The sequence below is a fragment of the Primulina tabacum genome, chromosome 1 (assembly GCF_025594145.1).
Source record: "Primulina tabacum isolate GXHZ01 chromosome 1, ASM2559414v2, whole genome shotgun sequence".
NCBI classification, from domain to species: Eukaryota; Viridiplantae; Streptophyta; class Magnoliopsida; order Lamiales; family Gesneriaceae; genus Primulina; species Primulina tabacum.
Genome location: NC_134550.1, coordinates 1,958,498 through 1,980,048, shown reverse-complemented (window position 1 = coordinate 1,980,048; position 21,551 = coordinate 1,958,498). Strand labels below are relative to the sequence as shown.

At 35.5% G+C, this 21,551-nt stretch overlaps 3 protein-coding genes and 1 long non-coding RNA gene across 6 annotated transcripts; 1 reads left to right on the top strand and 3 right to left on the bottom strand.

Moving 5' to 3' along the window:
* Positions 1-271: 271 nt before the first annotated feature.
* On the bottom strand, positions 272-2,893 carry LOC142554529 (uncharacterized). Of its 3 annotated transcripts, none has more exons than XM_075665293.1 (5): positions 2,615-2,893; positions 1,413-2,019; positions 999-1,323; positions 800-881; positions 272-635 (listed from the first exon to the last, which is right to left on the bottom strand). In XM_075665293.1, exons 2-5 carry the CDS (start codon positions 1,966-1,968, stop codon positions 459-461), a joined length of 1,140 nt encoding a protein of 379 aa, XP_075521408.1. In that variant the 5' UTR covers positions 1,969-2,019; positions 2,615-2,893; the 3' UTR covers positions 272-458. The 3 variants fall into 3 exon arrangements, with proteins under 3 accessions (XP_075521408.1, XP_075521361.1, XP_075521324.1); XM_075665246.1 differs by lacking the exon at positions 2,615-2,893 and adding an exon at positions 2,136-2,608; XM_075665209.1 differs by lacking the exon at positions 2,615-2,893 and adding an exon at positions 2,292-2,608.
* A 7,806-nt stretch (positions 2,894-10,699) lies between these two features.
* Positions 10,700-16,518, top strand: LOC142554363 (zeaxanthin epoxidase, chloroplastic-like). The gene is made up of 16 exons (XM_075665067.1): positions 10,700-11,413; positions 12,321-12,483; positions 12,674-12,748; positions 13,076-13,176; positions 13,269-13,381; positions 13,703-13,914; positions 14,151-14,242; positions 14,344-14,458; positions 14,555-14,658; positions 14,981-15,026; positions 15,123-15,187; positions 15,404-15,490; positions 15,594-15,648; positions 15,726-15,814; positions 15,897-15,984; positions 16,202-16,518. Exons 1-16 carry the CDS (start codon positions 10,899-10,901, stop codon positions 16,283-16,285), a joined length of 2,004 nt encoding a protein of 667 aa, XP_075521182.1. The 5' UTR covers positions 10,700-10,898; the 3' UTR covers positions 16,286-16,518.
* Positions 15,593-15,936, bottom strand: LOC142554465 (uncharacterized). Its single transcript, XR_012822198.1, has 2 exons — positions 15,721-15,936; positions 15,593-15,643 (listed from the first exon to the last, which is right to left on the bottom strand). It is a non-coding gene; the product is annotated as an uncharacterized LOC142554465 (long non-coding RNA).
* A 2,835-nt stretch (positions 16,519-19,353) lies between the features above and the next one.
* On the bottom strand, positions 19,354-21,025 carry LOC142515726 (uncharacterized). The gene has a single exon (XM_075619814.1). The coding sequence runs from the start codon at positions 20,815-20,817 to the stop codon at positions 19,600-19,602; it is 1,218 nt and encodes a 405-aa protein (XP_075475929.1). The 5' UTR covers positions 20,818-21,025; the 3' UTR covers positions 19,354-19,599.
* Between the last annotated feature and the right edge of the window lie 526 nt (positions 21,026-21,551).

Genomic DNA, 21,551 nt, shown 5'->3' with positions numbered 1-21,551 from the left:
GTGGAATCAGAACAATAAATTATTTTTTAAAAACTAATTAGGAATATAACTTTTTGATTTTGGAACCCAACCTCAGGTTTCGATTTCTCAAAATAATCAACCGGAACTGTGCGAGTTCATTTAATTAAATTTATTCCTTTATGTTTTTAATAATATCTTATAAAATAATTGTTGCATAATTAGTTTAGCTGTTTTGCTTATTAAATCATTTTTTTCCTCATTTTAAGGGATATAATTTAGTTCAAATTGATTCAAATCATGATTGATGCTGTTAAAATGGAACCTGAATAATTAGAAACCGGAATACTGCGGTACTTCTCGTTTGCCAGTGCAGTAAAAACTCAACTGGCGCCAGAAATAAATCAACCATATTGACAAACAATATTCGAGGTCAAGAAAGCACGAGGAAGTTTTAAATTTGATAGCGAACCAGGAAAGAAACATTATTCCATAAACTACTAATTCCTATGGCAAAGAAAGCGATGGCTGAAAGAGCGCATTTTCACAAATATTGAAGTTTGAGAAGTTTGATTTTCCACCAGTGAGTTTCTCATGGTTAGAGCTCTTGCCTGCGAGATTTCGAGTTCCTTCAAGATTTTGTCCATCGAGGCTGATCGCATCTTTTCTAGCTTCATCTAAGGAAACAGAATTGTTAGCAAGGGTCGATACGATTCAACTAACATCCTACACAAGACTGAATTTGTATTTTTTTTCCAAAAAGAAGAAGAAGAAAAGAAATAGAATATGATACATCAGGTCATTTAACACCGCTAAATTGGTGTGATGCTACAACACGAACCTCGAGTTTTTGAACTGCTGCTTCAGATTTAGCCTGCTGCAAATTCTCCCAAGCACTGATCTTGGCCTCTTCTCTTTGCAACCTGCGAAATCCAAGAAGAAACCTTGTTATCTTGCATCCTTTTGGAATTTTACAAATTCTCTAATTTGTGATCCTTAATTCGCAAATATTGGGTAATCGGGCTCCCATATTGACACACCTGACGTGTTTTCTTGCTTCAGCACTACTCCAAGGTGAGGGTAAGTCTTCAGTATTTCTTGAATCTTTCATCTTCCTTAGTCCTTGTTTCTTGGCGTCCCTGCCTGTACTTGTGCCTTTGTCTACCTGGACATCTCTAACTTCATCTTTTGCAGAAACATTGTCGTTTGGGACTGATCCAGATGAAGGAAAAATGGAGAATGATAGTCTCCCTTTGGTAGATGAATGAGTGCTTCCTTCCGGACTCATTTGAGTCGCCATATCCCTTCGTGAAACATCCAGGGAAACTAGGCCTTCCTCCTCCTTTGTTCTGTCAAGTGTGTCTCCTAGATGTTCAATTCGTCAATTGAAAACATGACTTTTCATGCGACTAGTTTTATCGTAGATTTATCATGCGAGAGAACATCATATGTACCTTGAGAAGTAGGAAACATAGTTTCACTGAGAACATCTGACGTCCCAGGCACACCAGTACTCCGATTTATATTATTTCCATGGTACAGAGAATCTGATTTTGAAATGATCCTAGCATCATACTGAAACGATAAACCTTCAGGTACCAGTACCCCAGTAGTAAGCTGTGAATTTCCCATGAAATTCTGGACACTGCCACCATCCATGGTGGGTGAATAGTTGGATAGGTACACAAGTCCGGGAGATCCCAAAGGGCCACTCTTCGACTTTGGGTGCCTCTGAGATTGAGCTGCAAAAGTGTTGAAAGGACTATGACCTGAAACAGGGCTCCTAATCCATCTCTCAGCATCGTCCCATTTCGAAGGCAGAGCCCTCCCACTGTTAAAGGGTATCAAAGCAGCAGCACTAATATGCCTTCGACCACCACTACTTGTTGCCAGTGGCACTCGCTCGGAATTCCATCCTTTCGGAACTTCGTCTATGGTACCACCATATTCAGGTGTTCCTGGGCTCGTATAGGCACCGGAGTGCCTAAACGACCCTGAGTACTTCCTCATTGCTCCAAAAATCCAATTGTCGAGAAATCTTGAAGTCCTTATAGAATCAGTCTTGAAGTAATAACAGGGTAAGACTTACATTCAAATGCTCGAAAAACTAGTAACTCGAAGCTATATCACAAACCTTAACGCCTAACAAAGTTCTGAACAGACCAAATAGAACTTACACAGTTTCGAATTGTTTCAAAGTCCTGCAACTTCTTGATCCTATGGCTAGAGATAGTAATGATTGTCTACAAAATCATAATTTTCCCGAGTCTAAAACTCTTCCAGGACCTAAAAAATACATTACTCGCTCTATAAATGAAGTCTTGGATACACACCTTAATTTTAACGGGCATGGACCACAGAAAGGCTCATGATTGGAGTGTAAGAGTAAACATAAAAAGCTTCCAAGATATTGACATTTTCCATCAGAGAACACAACTTAAAGCTTTAAAATCCACTACCCATCCTCCTAATACCACACATTAAATCCACCCTTTCATTTTCAAAATAGCTCACCATCACATTTCCCAAAAAGTTCCTGTTTTTAATGCTCCACAAAACACAGAGAGAAAAGCGCACACAGATCAAATAAACATATGGGACCACAGAATGATGAAGCAGATAGAGGCAAAATTAGCTATACTTTCAATAGAATTACCTTTTCTGCGTCGGAACTCAGAATATGAGCCGCGTAAATCTATGAACAGTACTTCACTTCCGCTCATGTTTCTTTCGCCATTCTCGTTGAATTCTTAGAGTCGATGTTGAGAAGAAGCGAAAAGGGTTGCTGAAAAATAGTTGGGAATCAAGAAAATTTAGTTTTCAATGGGAGAAAGATAATGTTTTTGTCGGAGGAATTTTGATCGACTCTGTAATAATAGAGTTCATGATGAGAGGAAAAAGAATGGCTTCTGATAATGCCAGAGCAATTCTCGTAATGCCAGAGCAACTTTGTACACAATTTACTCATTTACCCTTGTTATGTAATATAGCTTGTATAAATTTTAATTTCATCTCTCCCGAAATTTTATATTAGCATGACACATTACACAATCGCCTAGGCGTAATTTGATACACATGATACTATAAACATGCGATATATAATATAAGTATAAGTTAAGGATAAATAAGATGTAAAATATTATATTTAATGTTTGGTATTTTTTTAATAAAAGTGATTAAATTTACATATCAGATTGTAATGACAAAATTAATGTAATGCCTGAGATTTTGATTCTATTAATCTGAGATTATTGATTATGAACTAATGTGATTATAGCCGGACCATTTCGAAAACCAGATTGGGCAAAGCATATGAATTGTACAAGTTTTGGACAGAACTATTGGCGCCCGAGTGGTAGAAAGTGACCGCCCGAGCGCCAATGTTCAACAAAATATGCTGCGGACAGAAGATGTGGCGCCCGGGCGGTAGTTTTTGACCGCCCGAGCGCCAACGATGATTGTGGAGGACAGAACCTCCCGCGCCCGGGCGGTAAGTTTTAACCGCCCGAGCGCCGAGCAAGCGCCCGAGCGGTAATTCTCGACCGCCCGAGCGCCGCCTGAAGGTTGTGAAAAATGATGCCACGTATCATTACATGCAATTGGATATATATATATATACAAATCCTTCAGATTCCTGCAAAAGAAAGAAAGGAAGAAGAACGAGCAAACTTTTAGAAAATCCTTACGCCTTTATATTTCGATCCGTCCGTTAGATTTTGAATCCGACTTCGATATAGTGTTCCTATAGACGCAGGCTACAACTGGACGTAAGTTTTGTTACGTTTTGATATGTTCTGAAAATATGATGTTGTAGTAATTTGATATGATTCATATATGATGTTATTGATATGTTAAACATCATAGAATCGAAGTCAGATTGGAAAACGGACTGATTATGGGATTGTTATGATTTTCTGATTATATTAATTTGAAATCGGACAGATTTGGATTATGAATGAATTACAGATTATATCGGATATGAGTTATGATTTGTAATTGATGTCTGGTGATTTGTTATTGACGGGGATACTGAGATTGTGTCGTTCTGTCGTGAATTGGATTAAATCCAGATTAATCGGATTCAGTGTTGAATTGAGAATAGAATATTGATATTATGATTCTCGACATGTCGTTTCAGATTTACAGAGATAATCTTGAGTTCAGAACTGAGATTGCGTCAGACCGAGACCACAAACGAAAGGTATAATTCAATGTGGTATTGGGAGATCGACTTGAGTCGGTTTAGACTTGGGTTTCCCTAAAGCACATACTTTATTTTATTGCATTGATATTTGCATTGATTTGATTGATATACTTGTTCTCTTGAATTATAAATAGCAGGTATTACACGAGTAATCTTGTGACAGAAGTGCCTGATAGTGGTGGGATCGCCACGGGCACATTGCACGATGTCACTAGATGGTATAGAAATCTTGGGACAGATGTGCCTGATAGTGGCGGGATCGCCACGGGCACATTGCACGATGTCACAAGATAGGATATTTGCGATAAAGCCACAGTCCATGACGGTTAGGTCAGGACACTGGATGTCTGGTTATATCGACGTGGATAGAACTGGAGTCTTTTCTATTACTGTTGGTCGATATAGGAATGCCAACATCTGGAAACCGGGATCCCTAGACTAGGATTGAGTCTAGTCTGAGTCGTGGAGTCACGAGCATTGTCGACAGTTTGATACTGATTATGTTTCTGATTTTGATACATATTACTGATATTTGTTACATGCTTTTATATTGTTTATATGATTGCATGTTCGTTGAGTTATACTGAGATTTTATTCTCACCGGAGCTATCCGGCTGTTGTCTTGTTTGTATGTGTACATGACAACAGGTGGGACAGGATCAGGGTCCAGAAGATGAGGAGAGATCGTGATAGAGTGGAGAATTCGGGCTTTGATGTATATAGGGTTGTGACACTTGATATTTAGATGTTGAACCTTAGTTTTTACTGCTTTGTAGATGGTACAGGACTTGTACTTTATTTTATACTAAGTTGTATATTAGTTTGATTTCACTACATTCCGCATTAAAAAGAAAAAAATTTTATGACCCTAATTACTTAATTAGTAAATTGATCCTGATGACGATTAAGAATTGATTAGCGTCCGGGTCCCCACAATTAACATTATCATAATAAATTTTATAATTTCAAAGTTGTTGCTTGAGTTCATATTTCTTATATGTTCATGCGCCGACAGTGCTTACATTATTTATTTATTTTTACCTAATTTTACATATTATATAATATTATAATTGAGCTCTTGATTTTGTGAGTCAGGTCAAATATCAATTTTTAAAGTTAATCTATTAATACTAATAATTTTATTGAAATTTATAAAAATCATTTATATAATTATCTCGAGTACATTTATATAATTATTATATATAAATAAATAAAAATATTTATTCGATTTTAATTTCTACCTACTAGTAGATATTTATAAAAATCATTTATATAATTATCATCTAGTGATATTAATTTAGAACTTGATTATATATTGATGACAATTAAGTCATTTGTGGTGTTTTTTATCATTAAATTAAAATTATCACATCTTATAAAGTGATAATTTATCTTTGTATAAAATTATTTATCACGGACCCATGATATTATCATGGGCTTTCTAAAAAGATATCAATCGTGGGATAAAGATGATTATTTATCAACCTCTCTCTTATCCAGTGTACCAAACTATACCTTAAAATATAGAAATTAGACTGGTTTACATTTTCATATAAAATTATCAAAAAAATTATTGTAAAAATAGAAATTAGACTAATTTACATTTTCATATAAGATTATCAAAAAATTCATTATAAAGTGTCACATGCTCCTTTGCTTACACTCCATGATATATTTTTTATATTTTTATCTTAATCTGATAAAAGTTTGATAAAACCAAAACAATGTTTTTAAAATACATAGAATTAATTTTCAAATCAAAATCCAATTTCATAATATCTTTAAACAAAAAATAAAAATTATTCTTAGAAAATCCGAGCTCCTAATTCCATTGACACGTCTCGTCCATCCAATATCTTTTCTACCCGAAAATCTTGGATTAACCAATATATATTCGAACCTAGTATATTTCCTCCATGATCATGTCATCAAAAACAAGAGGTTTTTGACAACCGAGGATCGATTCTAAGCATAAATGAGACGTGAATTTTCAAGAGGTTTTATCTCTGTATGAGCATTTAATTGCTCTGGAAGTACGAGGATTGTTCTGGCATTATGTGTTGCCACATAGAGCAGTTGATTTGGCTCAAGACATGGGAGAGGGACAAGGTTGTCTGCGTTCAAATTGCAATCCCATGTGACAATACATGCAAATACAGGGACTCTTCGGTTACAGACTTTGGATTATATTGGCAACTATGCAAGTTCCTAATTATATTTGATTGAATTTAATAGGCATTATAAACTTTTTATACATTATGCTATTGAATATTAAATAAAAAACTTAAAAAAACTAAATGCGTGTTGAGTGCAATAATTGTCCCTACTTGGTAGAGCGGTCGAACTATGATGCTTGAGCTGTTGTGCGGTTTAAAAAATTTGAGTTGCACCATTAACACTAGCTATAACTTTTGGTAAAGCGACAAGCGCTCGGTCATACAACGTGTCTTCATCAAACTATTTAATTATGTGTGCCCAATTCTTGCATATCTAATGCATACGTAGACAGTGTACAATTGCCAACCAATAAAATTTTGAGAATCTTTGCAAATCATGTATGGGTGGACTTGAGATGGGGATAAAATGAAATGTATTCATTGAAAAGGAAACTATTTGGAGAAATTAAGGTTGTTGCCATCATTTGAAGTGATGGATTTTATTATATGTAATTTTAAGGACAAATGCTGCGTAGCTTTTGTTGATTACAAACTCATTTTTATTGAGAAATCGTGAAAATATAATACTTTAAAGATCAATCAATCTCGAATTGGTCAGTAACGCATATTATATCAATTCAACTGATATTTCAAAATATGATAATTGAATATTTTTTCCTCGTCAAATGCTATTAAAACAGGTTGGTAGAAACTTAAATATATTTTTATGATTGGCAAAATATAACTTATTTTCAATTTTTTTGTTGCGGATAAAGAAAATTTGATAGTTATCATCTAAAATATGTTCCATAAAACAAATTAATGCTTGATTTTGCCTCTTTGTGAGCTACGCTCAAAATACTTGAAATAAGTTTGATTTAGTTGATTCGATGATATCTTAGCACATAAATCACACAAAATTAGACGAGAATAGAGATGATAATGAGACAGATATGGAGTGGTTCCCCGAAACCGACACCTACCCCCATCATGAAAATCTAGTGATTCCAATCAGACTTAGACCCGCTAAAAATTATATACTTTTTTTAAAATTTAATCATTATACAATAATTTTTTTAAAAAAATTAATAAATCATTAAATTTACTTTCCAAATTTATGTTAATAATATTTAGAAAAAAATATCATCATAAGTTAAAATATATTGATTTATAACAAAAAAAATTATAATTATATATTTAAATTTTAAAACATATCATTATAAAATAAAACTATTTCAATACTAAAATATTATGAGTTAAAATTAGATATTAAGATATACATGCTTCAATAAATAAAAATGTACAAATATTCTTAACCATATATACGTACATGTATATGTATACTTATATATTTATATTATATATACATATAGAGTTGTCAAATTTGGTCAGGTCCGTCGGGCTGGTTCGTCCCGCTATAAAAATTGAGCGGGTTGAGTTGGTAAAATAGCAGACCGTTTGGAGGCGGATCAAACGAGTAGAGCCCGTTTGGGTTGCGGGCCAAGACGTGACGGACCTAAACGGGGCGGGCTGACCCGAAAAATTAGGGTATAATTTTATATTTTTAAGTTTTATATAAAAATTTGAATAAGTTTCATGCGTCTCCATCACTCTCTTATATTATTTCTTTCTTATTTTTCTCATGCGCCTCCATCACTCACTCTGGTAAAATCTGAATCTCTGTATTAATGATGAAGATCAAAATTGAATGGAATATAATGAAAATTGATTTTATAGTATTTGTTTAACTTCTTCATGTTTGATTTAAGCACTTTACCTTTTATGGATTATGTTGTATGCTTTCTTAATTTCTTATTTCAATGTTTTAAATTATTTTATGAAATTATTTAACTGAAATATATATTTATTCTATGTTTATTGTGATATTGTGTAGCATTTTTTAAAAAAAATAAGTGGGTCGGCCCGCCTAACTGTGGGGCCAAGGTAGGTTGGGCTGGGTTGGTCATTTAGAGGCCCGTCAAAATAGCGGACTGACCCGCTCCGTCAGCTCGTTTTGACATATTTATATACATATAGAATGGTGGGTATGGTCCATCAAATTTTAGGGCTGTTCTCGGACTTGCTTAACCAGGTCTAAACTCGTCTTAGCGAAAAAAATTTAATACGAGATCGAATTCGAACATGACTCATTGTCATCCCTAAATCGGGAAAACGAGAGTTTTATACACAATCCAAATTATTTTGAAACTAAAATACATATGACTGACAAAACTATCCCAAATTTCATTTATCATATTGACTTCCTAGTTTTACCTTATTTTTCCTCGGTCTTCCCCTACTTTCTTTTTGTGCAGAAAAACTTCTTCATTCCATATTAATAAATAATCTTCTTTATCCCATGTTTGATATTTTTTTAAAAAGCTCATGATATTATCATGGGCCCTTGATAAATAATTTTTTAGAAGGTGTGATAATTTTAATTTAATGATAAAACAATATAAATGACTTAATTGCCCTCAATTTATAAATGATTTTTATAAATCTATGCTAGTAGGTATAAATTAAAATCAAATAAATATTTTTATTTATTTTTATATATTATATAATATGATAATTATATAAACGAATTCGAGATAATTATATAAATAATTTTTATAAATATCAATAAAATTATTAGTATCACTCGATTAACCTTAAAAATTGATATTTGACTTGATTCACAAAATCAAAGGCTCAATTATCATATTATATAATATATAAAATTAGGTAAAAATAAATAAATCATGCAAGCACTATCGGCGTATAAACAGAAAAAATATGAACTCAAGCAACAACTTTGAAATTATAAAATTTATTATGATAATGTTAATTTTGTCATTACAATCTAATATATAAATTTAATCATTCTTATTAAAATCATACCAAACATTAAATATAATATCCTACATCTTATTTATTCTTAACTTATCCTTATATTATATATCACATGTTTATCCTATCATATGTACCAAACTATGTCTAAATGTATATCCAGGCTTTTGACATGAGCCTTTTCCACGAATCAATGGGATTTCAATGTTTCCAGATATATAACATGGGCCAACAGTTGAGTTCTACTGTATTTAAATTTTGAACGTTCGAGTTCAATTAGTGAACATATCGAATTATTCGAGCTTGTACTAAAAGTCTTGAACATCTTTGTAGCGTAATAGAGCTTAAATTTGTATTTATATAGTCAAAAATTCTCTTCAATTATATATACATCCCCATTTTTTGTAGGCTTATAATAATTTTATCCAGTTACTTCTGTAATTATGGATATCAATTGTCATGAAATTATCAACTATATGAAACGATTGAAGCAAGAAAATTAAAGAAAACGATGAAATTATGTTGGTCCCGGTCAATTGTCGCCACCAGAAAAGCACTATTCAATTATTATAATTTTCTAACATCTAAAAAATAAAATTATAATATATGGTAACAATATTTAGAACTTGTTAGAAACTTGTAGAGTCCATTTTTTTATATATAAAAAACAAAATTATTTTCCTTCTCTGAAAAAAAATCTTAATTTTTCTGGACATGATTGGACCATGATAGGAAATATTGCTATCGTTTAGGCTTTGACCACAGATACACTTTTTTTAATAGGGATACTTGAAAGTTTATCGATTGGTCACTAGAGGCGTACGTGGCACTATTTGAATGGTGTGACGGTTAAATTTGAGATAGATCCAACTTGTCTACATACAAGAAGTTTTTTTAAGGTAACTATTTTCAAAACCCGACCATTATTTTTATCACTATTGAACTAGAACACACATCGATACAAACCTCTACACAAATTAGACCAGTTGGGTTAAAGTCCGTCTCAAAATCGACTTATTTTTATGAGTATTAAGAATTGAAGAGAATAGAAGTAGAGTTAGGACATTAAACGACTAATTTTGATGTCAATAAATTTATTGACATGACTTATAAGTTGTATGGTAAGGATTTGAATCGAGATGATTTTTTAAATTTGAGTGGAATAATACTCAAGAAAGCTTTATTCCTTCATAAATTAATCTAAAGTAAAAATTTAGGTTACATTTTATTATGGAGTAAAAAATAATTTGATATATGAGTTATTTTTAAATGACAAATTAATGCACAAACTTTTATAATTAGAAATTAATTGGAATTGGGTATCTATTAGATCATTCACAAAAATTGGTATACCAATTTGTGATTTAATCAACAATTAATAAAAAAAATTAATTTTGATGTTTTTGTAGCCATCCTACTCATCCTTCCACCCAGGCGTGGAGTGAGCTGGGCAACATGGCATTGCCATGAAATCTCCATCGTTGCTTCTTCTGCTATGACGGGATTGGCTCAGATTTCTTAGAGCCCCACCACCCAAAACCGTCACCGTCGCTCTCACTATATATCCTCCAAATTTCTATTCGAGCTAATCGAATTTCGAGGATAGAAGGTTGCGAATACCACACCAGTTTTTATTGGTTCTGCTTCTTCATTCAATTCTTGAAATTTCTGTGTTTTACCAAAAAAGACTGGTGCTTTAATACTGATACACTGAATTTTTTTCGGTATGTTTGCCTAGTTCCACAAAGATGACTTCAGCTGTACTCTATCACTCAATCAATCCATCTACATCGCTGTTTTCAAGAACCCATTCCCCATCTCTGGTATTCAAAGATATCCCAGCAGAAATCTGCGCTTTTCCGGGCCAGAAATCCTACTTGAGTTACCAAGAAAATGGGCACCACAGGAAACAAACGAAAGTGAAGGCTGCTGTAGCGGAAGTCCCAGAGTGTGAGGCTTCTGTTAGCGGTGGAGTCTCGAAAGACACGGTGAAGAAGCTGAGGATTCTGGTGGCTGGCGGCGGGATTGGTGGGCTGGTTCTGGCTTTGGCTGCTAAAAAGCGGGGGTTTGACGTGGTGGTGTTCGAGAGGGATTTGAGTGCTATCAGAGGGGAGGGGCAGTATAGAGGGCCAATTCAGATACAGAGCAATGCATTGGCTGCTTTGGAGGCTATAGATATGGATGTCGCCGAGGAAATAATGAGCGCCGGCTGCATCACCGGTGATCGAATTAACGGTTTGGTGGATGGGATCTCTGGTAATTGGTAGGTTTCTAGATTTAGTTGTGCTGAGTTGTCGCTTAGAAGGATATTATCTGCCAAATATGTGATTCACCCGCGGTTTAAAACGGTGTTTGGCGGGGCTTGGCTTTGAATTAATTAACAAAGGGTATAGAAGCAGCTCCGAAAATAAATGCAATTTTTTTGTAAAAATTAAAACCTCACTTGGTTATTATCTGAAACCATGCTAATTCCTTCCAAACATTTCGTGCTGGTCTTTTTCGTGTTTTCATGGATGAGTAGAATGCTTCAAGTGTCCAATAGAACTATAAAGTACTTTCGTACTGCTAAGGACTGATAATTGGGGTTAGAAGGCGAGGATGATGAACTCTAAGTCATGGAAAAAAAATTCTACTTTTTTTGTGGTTTTGAGTGCTTCCCTCCTCGCCCTGTTTCTGCTCAAAGTGTTGCCTTTGTATCCGTGGTATATCATGCTTGTGCAATCTCTGTCTGGATGTTCCTCATTAAGCGTTGTATTGTTGTATGTTTGGATGGTAGCAGAAATACCGAAAATGAATCTTGCAGTTATAAATTCTAAAGTGCCCCCTCCCTTAATGGTTATGGCTTTGTAGTATTGTTATCAATATCTCGTCCTTTCATATATATAACACGAATCCATGTTTTTTGCCTTACCCTATCACCATATTTGTTTCCTTGATTATGCTATCTAGTGCTTCTCTTTTTTCTTGGTTAATCTGTAAATGATGGAGAATTCTTACTCGAGGAATCAGTTTAGTTTCCTTAATTATATATTATACTATATGGAAAGGGGAGGGAGGGGTCGTCGATGCAGCAGTTATTTTTGTTATCTTGGTTTGCGAAAGGAAGATGTGACTTTTCTTTTCCCATTTTATGTGATTTAAGTGCATAAAATGATACTGTTTATAATCAGGTACGTCAAGTTCGACACGTTCACTCCCGCAGCGGAGCGGGGACTTCCCGTCACCAGAGTCATTAGCCGCATGACTTTGCAACAAATTCTTGCCTATGCAGTTGGCTCAGATATTATTATTAATGAAAGCAATGTAGTGGACTTCAAAGATGACGGTGAAAAGGTAGTCTCAAGTTACACCTTTCTTCACTGGTTTAGTAGCTTGCTAGATCCCAATGCAAATCCGAATGAAAATCCATCGTTATTGTATATGTTCTAGGTCTATTAAGCGCTCCACGGCCTAACGTATCCCAAAAAAATTAATGTTGATCCTGTGTCTGCTTTGATACGACTAATGGGTTGCAAAAATTCAGGTTACTGTGAAGCTTGAAAATGGGCAGTGTTATGAGGGTGATCTTCTTGTTGGTGCTGATGGGATACGGTCAAAGGTACTTTTTATTTTATATACGTGATACGATTCCGATTATCCATTAAAAACTTGGATAAAGGTCTTAAGGAGCATATATTAGATCTTGGTTTAAGAGATTGACATATGAGAAAATCGCTTAGTTTGGAGAACTAATATCCATGTAGTCAATCCCGCAACTAGCGAGAATGTGCTTTGATGATAATGATGATGTGATACAATATCGCTCGAGCAAAAACTGAAAGTAGAGCAAAAAAACAAAGAATAAAAAAATGAATCATGAAATATTGAAATTTGACTCTGAATTCTTCTGCTCGTGATTCTGGTATCACTATTAATGCTAACACAGGTGAGGAAAACTCTGTTTGGCCCAAGTGAAGCTATATACTCAGGGTACACTTGTTACACCGGAATAGCAGATTTTATTCCTGCTGATATAGAGACGGTTGGGTATGTTGTCTATTCTCGTTCCAATGTGTGTAACATTTCCTTGTCTATGATATTGAGTAAGGCCACTTACTAAGTTTCCAATTCTCTTACAGGTACCGTGTATTCCTGGGCCACAAACAGTACTTTGTTTCTTCAGATGTTGGGGGAGGAAAGATGCAATGGTATGCGTTTCATAATGAACCGCCAGGTGGTGTAGATGTCGGAGGTAAACAATCTCCAGCTTTACCCCTTACTGATTTGATATTTGTTTCTCTTCAGTTGACTCCGGCCAGGCAATTTTACTGGGAAAAACCTTCTAGTATATAGTTCACAGAGCTTATCCAGTCTGGGATGTATGTGACACCTGAGTGGAAAGATGAATGATAGTCAACTGTTAATTTTATTTATAACCGAATTCTGATTTTATGGCATAAATACTGCCTTGAAAGAAGGATACTTATCGATGCCATGATAAATTTAAATTATTTGAGTTGTACAGCTAGGATGAAGTTTCATCCTTAAAAGGAGTGATTCTCTTGATCTTTAGGTAAAAAGGAGAGGCTACTGAAATTGTTTGGAGGTTGGTGTGATAATGTCATAGATCTATTACTCACCACGGATGATGATGCAATTCTCCGTCGTGATATATATGACCGGACCCCAGCCTTAACATGGGGAAAGGGCCGTGTCACGTTACTTGGTGATTCTGTCCATGCCATGCAACCAAACTTGGGTCAAGGGGGATGCATGGCCATTGAGGTATGATGTATTTTGAGCAGTTCTTTTTCTGAACTTCGCTACAATTTTCTTCAGTTACACACTGCCTTTATTTGATTATAGAACTGTTTAAACCGTTAAGACCGTGGACCACTAAAAATATGTATATTTAATAAATCCATCATGTGCATGGATATTGAATTTATTTCCTGATCACGAATCTGTTCTGATTTTGAACTAAAAGGCGATAATATTGAAATAATATGTTATGAATTCAGGATGGATATCAACTATCACTGGAGCTTGATAAAGTATGGAAAGAAAGTATCGAGTCTAGTAGGCCAATGGATATAGCCTCTGCTTTGAAAAGGTGTAATGTATTTGTTTCCCTTACTGCTGTCTCCAAAAGGCTGGTTAAATTTTCATGAGATCACCCACCAAAACTTCAAAGCATTTGTTGGCTTTCTTCAGATACGAGAATGCTCGAAAAATAAGAGTTGCAGTCATTCATGGACTAGCAAGGATGGCTGCAATTATGGCAACAACTTACAAAGCATACATTGGTGTTGGACTCGGTCCGCTGTCGGTAAGAATGTGACTTTAATGCATGAGAAGATTGAGAATATCCGGGTATGGTCCAGAAATTTTAGAAGTTGATGAAAGTCGGTATTTTGTTTTGTAGTTCCTGACAAAATTTAGAATACCACATCCAGGAAGAGTTGGTGGGAGATTTTTTGTCGACATTGCTATGCCTTTAATGTTGAGTTGGGTTCTTGGTGGTAATGGGTGAGATCTTATTTTCCTTTATTTGTCAATATATTGGGTATGATTTTGGTTTCCACCGATGGATTGAATAAGTGTGTGTTACAAGATTTTAATTTTTTTATGAGATGTATTGGAACCGAGGATGTTTTATATGAATTTGGTTGGAAGCACTTAGATGTTGAAAAACATGAAGTCTAAGCAGTGTAACCTTTATTTGCACCGAGTGTGATAGAAAAACATGTGTGCGCGCGTGTACACGCACGAAAAATCGACAATTTATATTTGGACTTTTCGTGATGTGGAGAGAATGTTGAATATAATGAATGAATTGTATGGCTTTCAGTTCAAAACTTGAAGGAAGAACGCTGCAGTGCAGACTTTCTGATAAAGTAAGCCAATAAACTTGGAATAAAATTGCACTTTGTGTTCTATGATTATGGTATGATGACCAGGTGACTAATGTGTCATATCTATTACACGTGAAGGCCAGTGACCAGTTACGAAGATGGTTTACAGATGATGATGCTCTAGAGCGAGCTCTGGATGCAGAGTGAGTATACCATAACCTTAAATTTATGAAGAGAATACTTTCTTCATTTTGTCACGAATCGCACTCATGGGTTCTGCGGGCAATTATCTTGCATTCATCCAAATGCTAGAAAAATTCTTTTTTTACATCTTTATAGACCCATTCCCCAAACATTTCAATGTGGACGAGGTACTATTCCTTTATCAATTTGCTCAACTGTTGCCCTGTCGTGTATAGTTGGTTTCTATTTTCCATTGAAGATTCAACCGCTGCAACTGATACCATCATTCTAAGCCGAGATGAGAAGAATCCGTATGTTATTGGGTATGCCTTTTCGTCTACAGCTTATGAAAGAAACCGTGTGATTCATTTCCTTACATGTTTATATCAGACTGTGATACTTATAGCATACCCTTTTCAAGCGTAGGAATGTACACCACCCAAATTTTGCTGGGGTATCAGTATGTATACCTTCACCTCAGGCAAGTTCACTGAATACTCATTTACCTTTTATAATCTTCCGGAAGTTTCATTTTTTCCTTCAATTGCGATACTTCAGGTTTCCAAAACACATGCTCGAATAAGCTATAAAGATGGAGCCTTCTTCGTAACTGACTTAAGGAGTGAATATGGCACCTGGATATCTGAGTATGTCTTGGAATGCATTTTTCCCACTTCTATACACATGATGTGACATGAATCTGCATACTAACTGAATGAAATTTTACAGCAACGAGGACAGGCGATATCGTGTGTCACCCAATGTCCCTACTCGTTTTCATCCTACGGATGTGATTGAATTCGGGTCTGATAAGAAGGTCAGAGTTTTTACATCATTACCTAGTTTCTCAATTCTCATCCCTTACTTTGTTGCAAAAAACGTAGAAAGAGCACGATACACTGTCCCTCTTTTTGGGCCGTCGTCTTGTTTAATTTTACATCATCCTTTAGGCTTTAACTGAATCTTGATACTTAATGTTCTTGAACGGCCCTTGGTTTTCGTCTCATTGACGTTTTGTATGGAAGCAATTGCAGGCGGTATTTCGCGTAAAGGTTTTAAAGCTTCCACCAAAAATCGCAAAGAAAACAGATGAAACTGAAGTTCTGCAAGCTGTATAGGATTCAAAGTGAGACCACGGAAGGAGATTGAATTATAGGGAAACTTGTATAGAATTTTAATTGGTGGCAATTGAACGGTGTCATGCTGCTGCATTTTGGGATAGGAGTCGTGACATGTAATTGTAATATTTCTACGCTCTAATTATACATGGAAATGGCTCCAATTGTTATCGGGAAAAAAAAAGGGACAAATTATGGAGTTAAGCAAATCTCAGCTTTCCTGATTTCTACTAGATTGAATTTGAAATTGAAACCTCTATTTTTTCTCCCTTAAACCCACAAAATGAACAATTTTGCAATCAAATTTAGCTTGTTTTATAATTACAATTCACATTCCATTGTTTCGATTTGAATTTTAATTATCAAACTCTATTAGTTACATATTCAAATTCATTCTCCAGCACATTTTATGCATGATGCAACGAAATAATTCGGAGGCAAATTCAGATTGAGACTGTGTTTTGGAGCACGTACAGAATACCTCGAATTAGATAGTTGTAATAAACACTCGAAGAACATCATTCGAGCTAAATCAAAAAGTTCGAGAGTTCGTTATTGGAGCTGTGCTTGTTGGTTTCATATTGAAAATGAAATATTTCGTAACTTGTTTGATGAAGATATTAATTATTTTTAGAAAATGTAAGTCATAGAGATCAATGACAAGTTAAATTTAAAATTTAAAAATGTTATTTAATTTTTTGTTACTTAAAAACTTCAAACTATTTAATATCTCGACAAAATTTCAGCAACTGGCCACACATGGATTTCTTTTTGTAATATAGTTTGGAGTAAATTATATATCTTATTTTTTTGTTACTTTAAAATTTTAAACTATTAATATCTTGATACAAATCCAAAATACCATAGATTTCCTTAATTGACAATGGATCAAAAGGCCAACCAACATGATTCAAATCTTCCACCAAATAATTAGCCAGAAACGAAGGGAAAAAGGACAATGGACTGGGGATGGATGGGACACTACATCTATAAACAGAATTATTTTTTAAAAAATATTATTTAATTTCCTCAAAATAAATATTATTTAATAATACACCAGCAGTTTGCAATAAGTCTGCACTTAAATTAGATGTGCAGTGCAGGTGTAGTCACCATCCAAATTTCCAAATAAAATAAGATATCAAGAGTGGCCCCTCCTCCCTATAAATACATTGCATGAACCACATATAAAATTATAGTATTATAATTAAGCTTATCATAAATCTGTAGATGTTTCATTGTCTCGCCATACACATACAATCTCGTTTCACATACATAAATGTGCCTCGCCTGCGGCGGACAAGTGATGAAATCGCCACCGTTACGGGCAGCAGAGGGGCACCTCCCATATCTTCCTGTCATGCAACTGGTATTTTGTTTTAGTACGAATAAATGTCATGTGACTTAGTTCTAACTTGTTAAGAACATGAACACTTCAAATTAAAATGTAGGATTCGATGGAGTTAATTTGTGGCAATGATACTCAGCATTTTGAAAAACAAACCACATAATACGTAAATACATATGTTTGTAATTCATTTTTGGTCTAAAACGTTTGTGTTATTTTTGTTCGTCTCATCAAGAGAAGGTATTGATTGACCTAATCATCCTCTTCTACATGTTTTGTTGTCTTAAATAATAATATGACCCGTGAGATCATATGATGACTGTCTTGAGCCATGGTGATGGGATTCCTATGGTTATGTTATATACTGACTGATCCCATTATGGACTAATTTGCTTATGTTTTCATAGGAATGGTCGATATGAATTTCTACATATCACAAGACAAATTGTTATTTTGTGTGTGTTAGTAATAACATAGAATTGTTCACCGATAGAAAAGACAAGAAATATAATAAATGCGACAAAAGTTGAAGTTAGGGAGGAGCAAACAGCACCCACCTCGTTGTTGTGTCTCTTGAAGGTTAAGACGTCAAGAATTAGGTGTCAGGTTTCCCACTCGAATGTGGATAACATAGTGGCTTCTCTTTATTTCCTGTCTGTCAACTCCTATCTCCTCTCAAAAGAATATATATATATATATATATATATATATCATTTGCCTTTTTATCCCTCATATTTCTTTTTCAATACCCATTTTCCACTTGTAATTTTTCTTTTATCATCTAACAAATTCATTAATTTAATTTTTGCTTCGATCCTCACTCAATTTTTAATAAATCGAAAAATAAAAATAAGATAACTATGTATAATCCTTACTCCATTTGCTTCGACAAATTCTCGAACCAAACTTTGTCTTGTAAAAAGTTTTGTTTCGTTACATCGATGATAGGGATGAGCAATATGTCAGCTCGATTGTTTGATCTAAACAACCAAATTCTTGTACAAAAATGTTAAGTTAGTTGAATCATTAACTAAATAGGTGGATGGCTAAGGACCCGAATGTGGAACGTGTCGACTATTTCGACGCACCATTTATTTGTGAGCACAAACTTGTGTGAGACGATATCACGTGTTGTATTTTTGTGATACATATATTTTATTTGGGTCATCCATGCAAAAGTATTATTTTTTATTATGCTAAGAGTATTATTTTTTATTGTGAATATCGGTAGGGTTGATCCGTCACACAGATAAAAATTCATGAGACCGTTTCACAAGAAACATAATTTTATTTGTGACATTTGGAGAGGAAAGGTCACTCACGAGTCCCAGTCGATCTCCCAACTCTCAAAACCTATCATCTTCATTATTATTAATTGCCATATAATTTTTTAAAAACGTTATTTTACATTCCCAAATATATGGGACCCATTCTACGTCTTTTTGAGCACAGGTGCGCCCCTTGGTTTGATATCTGTGTCACTCCGTAAATTTTTTATATTATTATGTTTTATTTATACATTTCCCAAAAAAAAATTCCTTCTAAATTTGTGAACAGAAAGAAGTGAAGTATTTGAACTAGTCGGGCAGTCTCACGTGGCTCTTATATTCGTGTGAAAATGGATCAGCGAAATTTTTTATAGAAATAACACTAACATAAACTATATTCTTACACAATTAAAATTCCAGAATGTAAAGTAAAACAGACAGTTGAATCAAATGGAGGAGAATCCATTGAATTTAAGACAGATTCGGAGTAACGGTATAATATCTTTTTAGTTTCATATTACACGTATAGTGTGTAATCATTTTCTTTTATCTTTTTTCCCCCAAAAATATTCATAATTTATATACCATTTGTCTTACTTTATTCAAGCGTTTACAACTTCCTAAGAAATATTTTTGTATCCAATTGAGGCACGAAGCTAGCTGGGAACACGAGGCAATCTCGATGTTCCCCGGGTTTACTAAGACAGCGAACCGGTTGAGGACGACGACGACCGTTTCACCGCCACAGCCAGTTTCCCGATCCTCTCGACCAGCTCAGGAGACAGCATCTTCACCGGTTTCTTCTCCTTCTCCCGTCGGAAATCGAAACCAAGAGCATCCGAAACCTCTTCGGAGCTCCACCCGGATTTCAGGAGCGTATCTGATAACCGATCCGCTTTCAGCAGCAAAGCATCCAACACGGCCTCGTTATCCACCATAACCATCTCGCCTTCGAAGAACCCGGATGCCGATACGTGAATGATCTCCGAGACGTCGGATTCCTTCCAACCGCCTTGTCTCAAAACCGACCCGATTTGGGTCACGTATTCTTCGACCCATTTGGGCATTTCGGATCTTGGTATGTCGCGGTATCTGTCGGGTGATGATGAGGATGAGGAGGATGAGTTAGAGTTCCTCTGCCGGCGATCCACGGCGGCGTCGCTCCAGAACTCCACCCACCGTGGCGTCCGCCCGCCGGAGATTGCGTCAAGGCTTCTCCTGGAGAAGCTGCTCGATGATCCAGCTGAGTTCAGCTCGCTTCCTGAGCGGTGGCTTGATAGAATACTTGAATCCCGGCTCGGTTTGAAAGAGGATTCGCGATCAAAAAAGTCTGACAAATCAAACCCGCAACAGAAGATTCTGTTCTCATCTACGTAAAAAATAGGGTTTCCTGCCAAACAAGGGTTGCAAGGGATGTAACAACGATTGAAGACGGGGATCAAAAGCGGGGCTTGTTTGAGAGCGTTCCGGGCTATTTTCAGGGCCTTCTCCGGGTTGGACGGGTGCGGGCCCCACGACTTAGACCATAGAACATTTCGAGCTATGTGGAAAGAGATTGAAGCAACGGGAAGTTCAATGGAGGTTCGGAGGTGAAGCCTGGCCGAGCCCGATGACCGCCAGTTTGGAAACCCGGTCCCCACGGGCAAACCCAACGACAGAACCGCTTTCAGGTCCGGTGGGAATGCAAACCCGAACTCGGCTTCGGCTAACGCGAACTCCGACACCGATAAACCAGCTTGGACTCTAACACCCGAGCTCTTCAAATGGCTGATCACTTTCTCCGCCAACGACGAGAAAGATAGGAGGCTTTTGCGCGGCGTGGACGGAGCGGAAGAGGCGGCGCGTGCGGATAGACGGCGGAGTCCAGCCACGTGGGAAGCGTTCAGCCCGGCCATCCTCCTGTCCACATCAACCATTCTCAGGTGATCGGGTCTTTAACAACAAGGAAAAGAAGAAAAGAATCAAGCTTTCGGTTGTTGATCTCAAACTTTGCCGGAGGAACGAAGATTGGGTTTTTTTGCGAAAGTGGGAAAGGTGGAAACTTGAGTGAAGTTTACAGTGAAGTGCAAACAGGGCAAACCAAGAAAAAGAGACGGATTTATAGCAAAGCCGGTGGATAGGGAGCCGCTTTAAGTTTTTTTTTAATCTTTTCCATTTTACAATCTGTTTTTTTGTTATTTAATTTATTATAGAATTAATGGTGGCTGATTGTTTTATTTTGTCGAAATTAAATTTAATCACAAACGAATGGTTAGTTGGTAAATCTATTTGTCACATTTTAGAATACTTACTAAGGTTACAAATTGACTGTAATATCCATAACATACTCAAAGCTTTAGCTAATATACGAAAATACATATCATGATTTTTCTATATACCAATAATTTCATGCATTGCACGATAAATGTGATTTACTATTAGCTATAATTTCCCTGATTACCTGTCATATTTATTCGATATGATTCATAAAATAATCACGATAATTATAAAAACAAAAACGTGATTTCCATGTGTATCATGATAATAAACTTCAAAGATTTATTCGTCCATCTTCTATGACATAAATCTTTATATAATAGCATGTGTTTTTATCGTTTATCACAAGTAACATTTAGGGAATGTCTGGCTTCTGATTAGCCAAACTAATGTA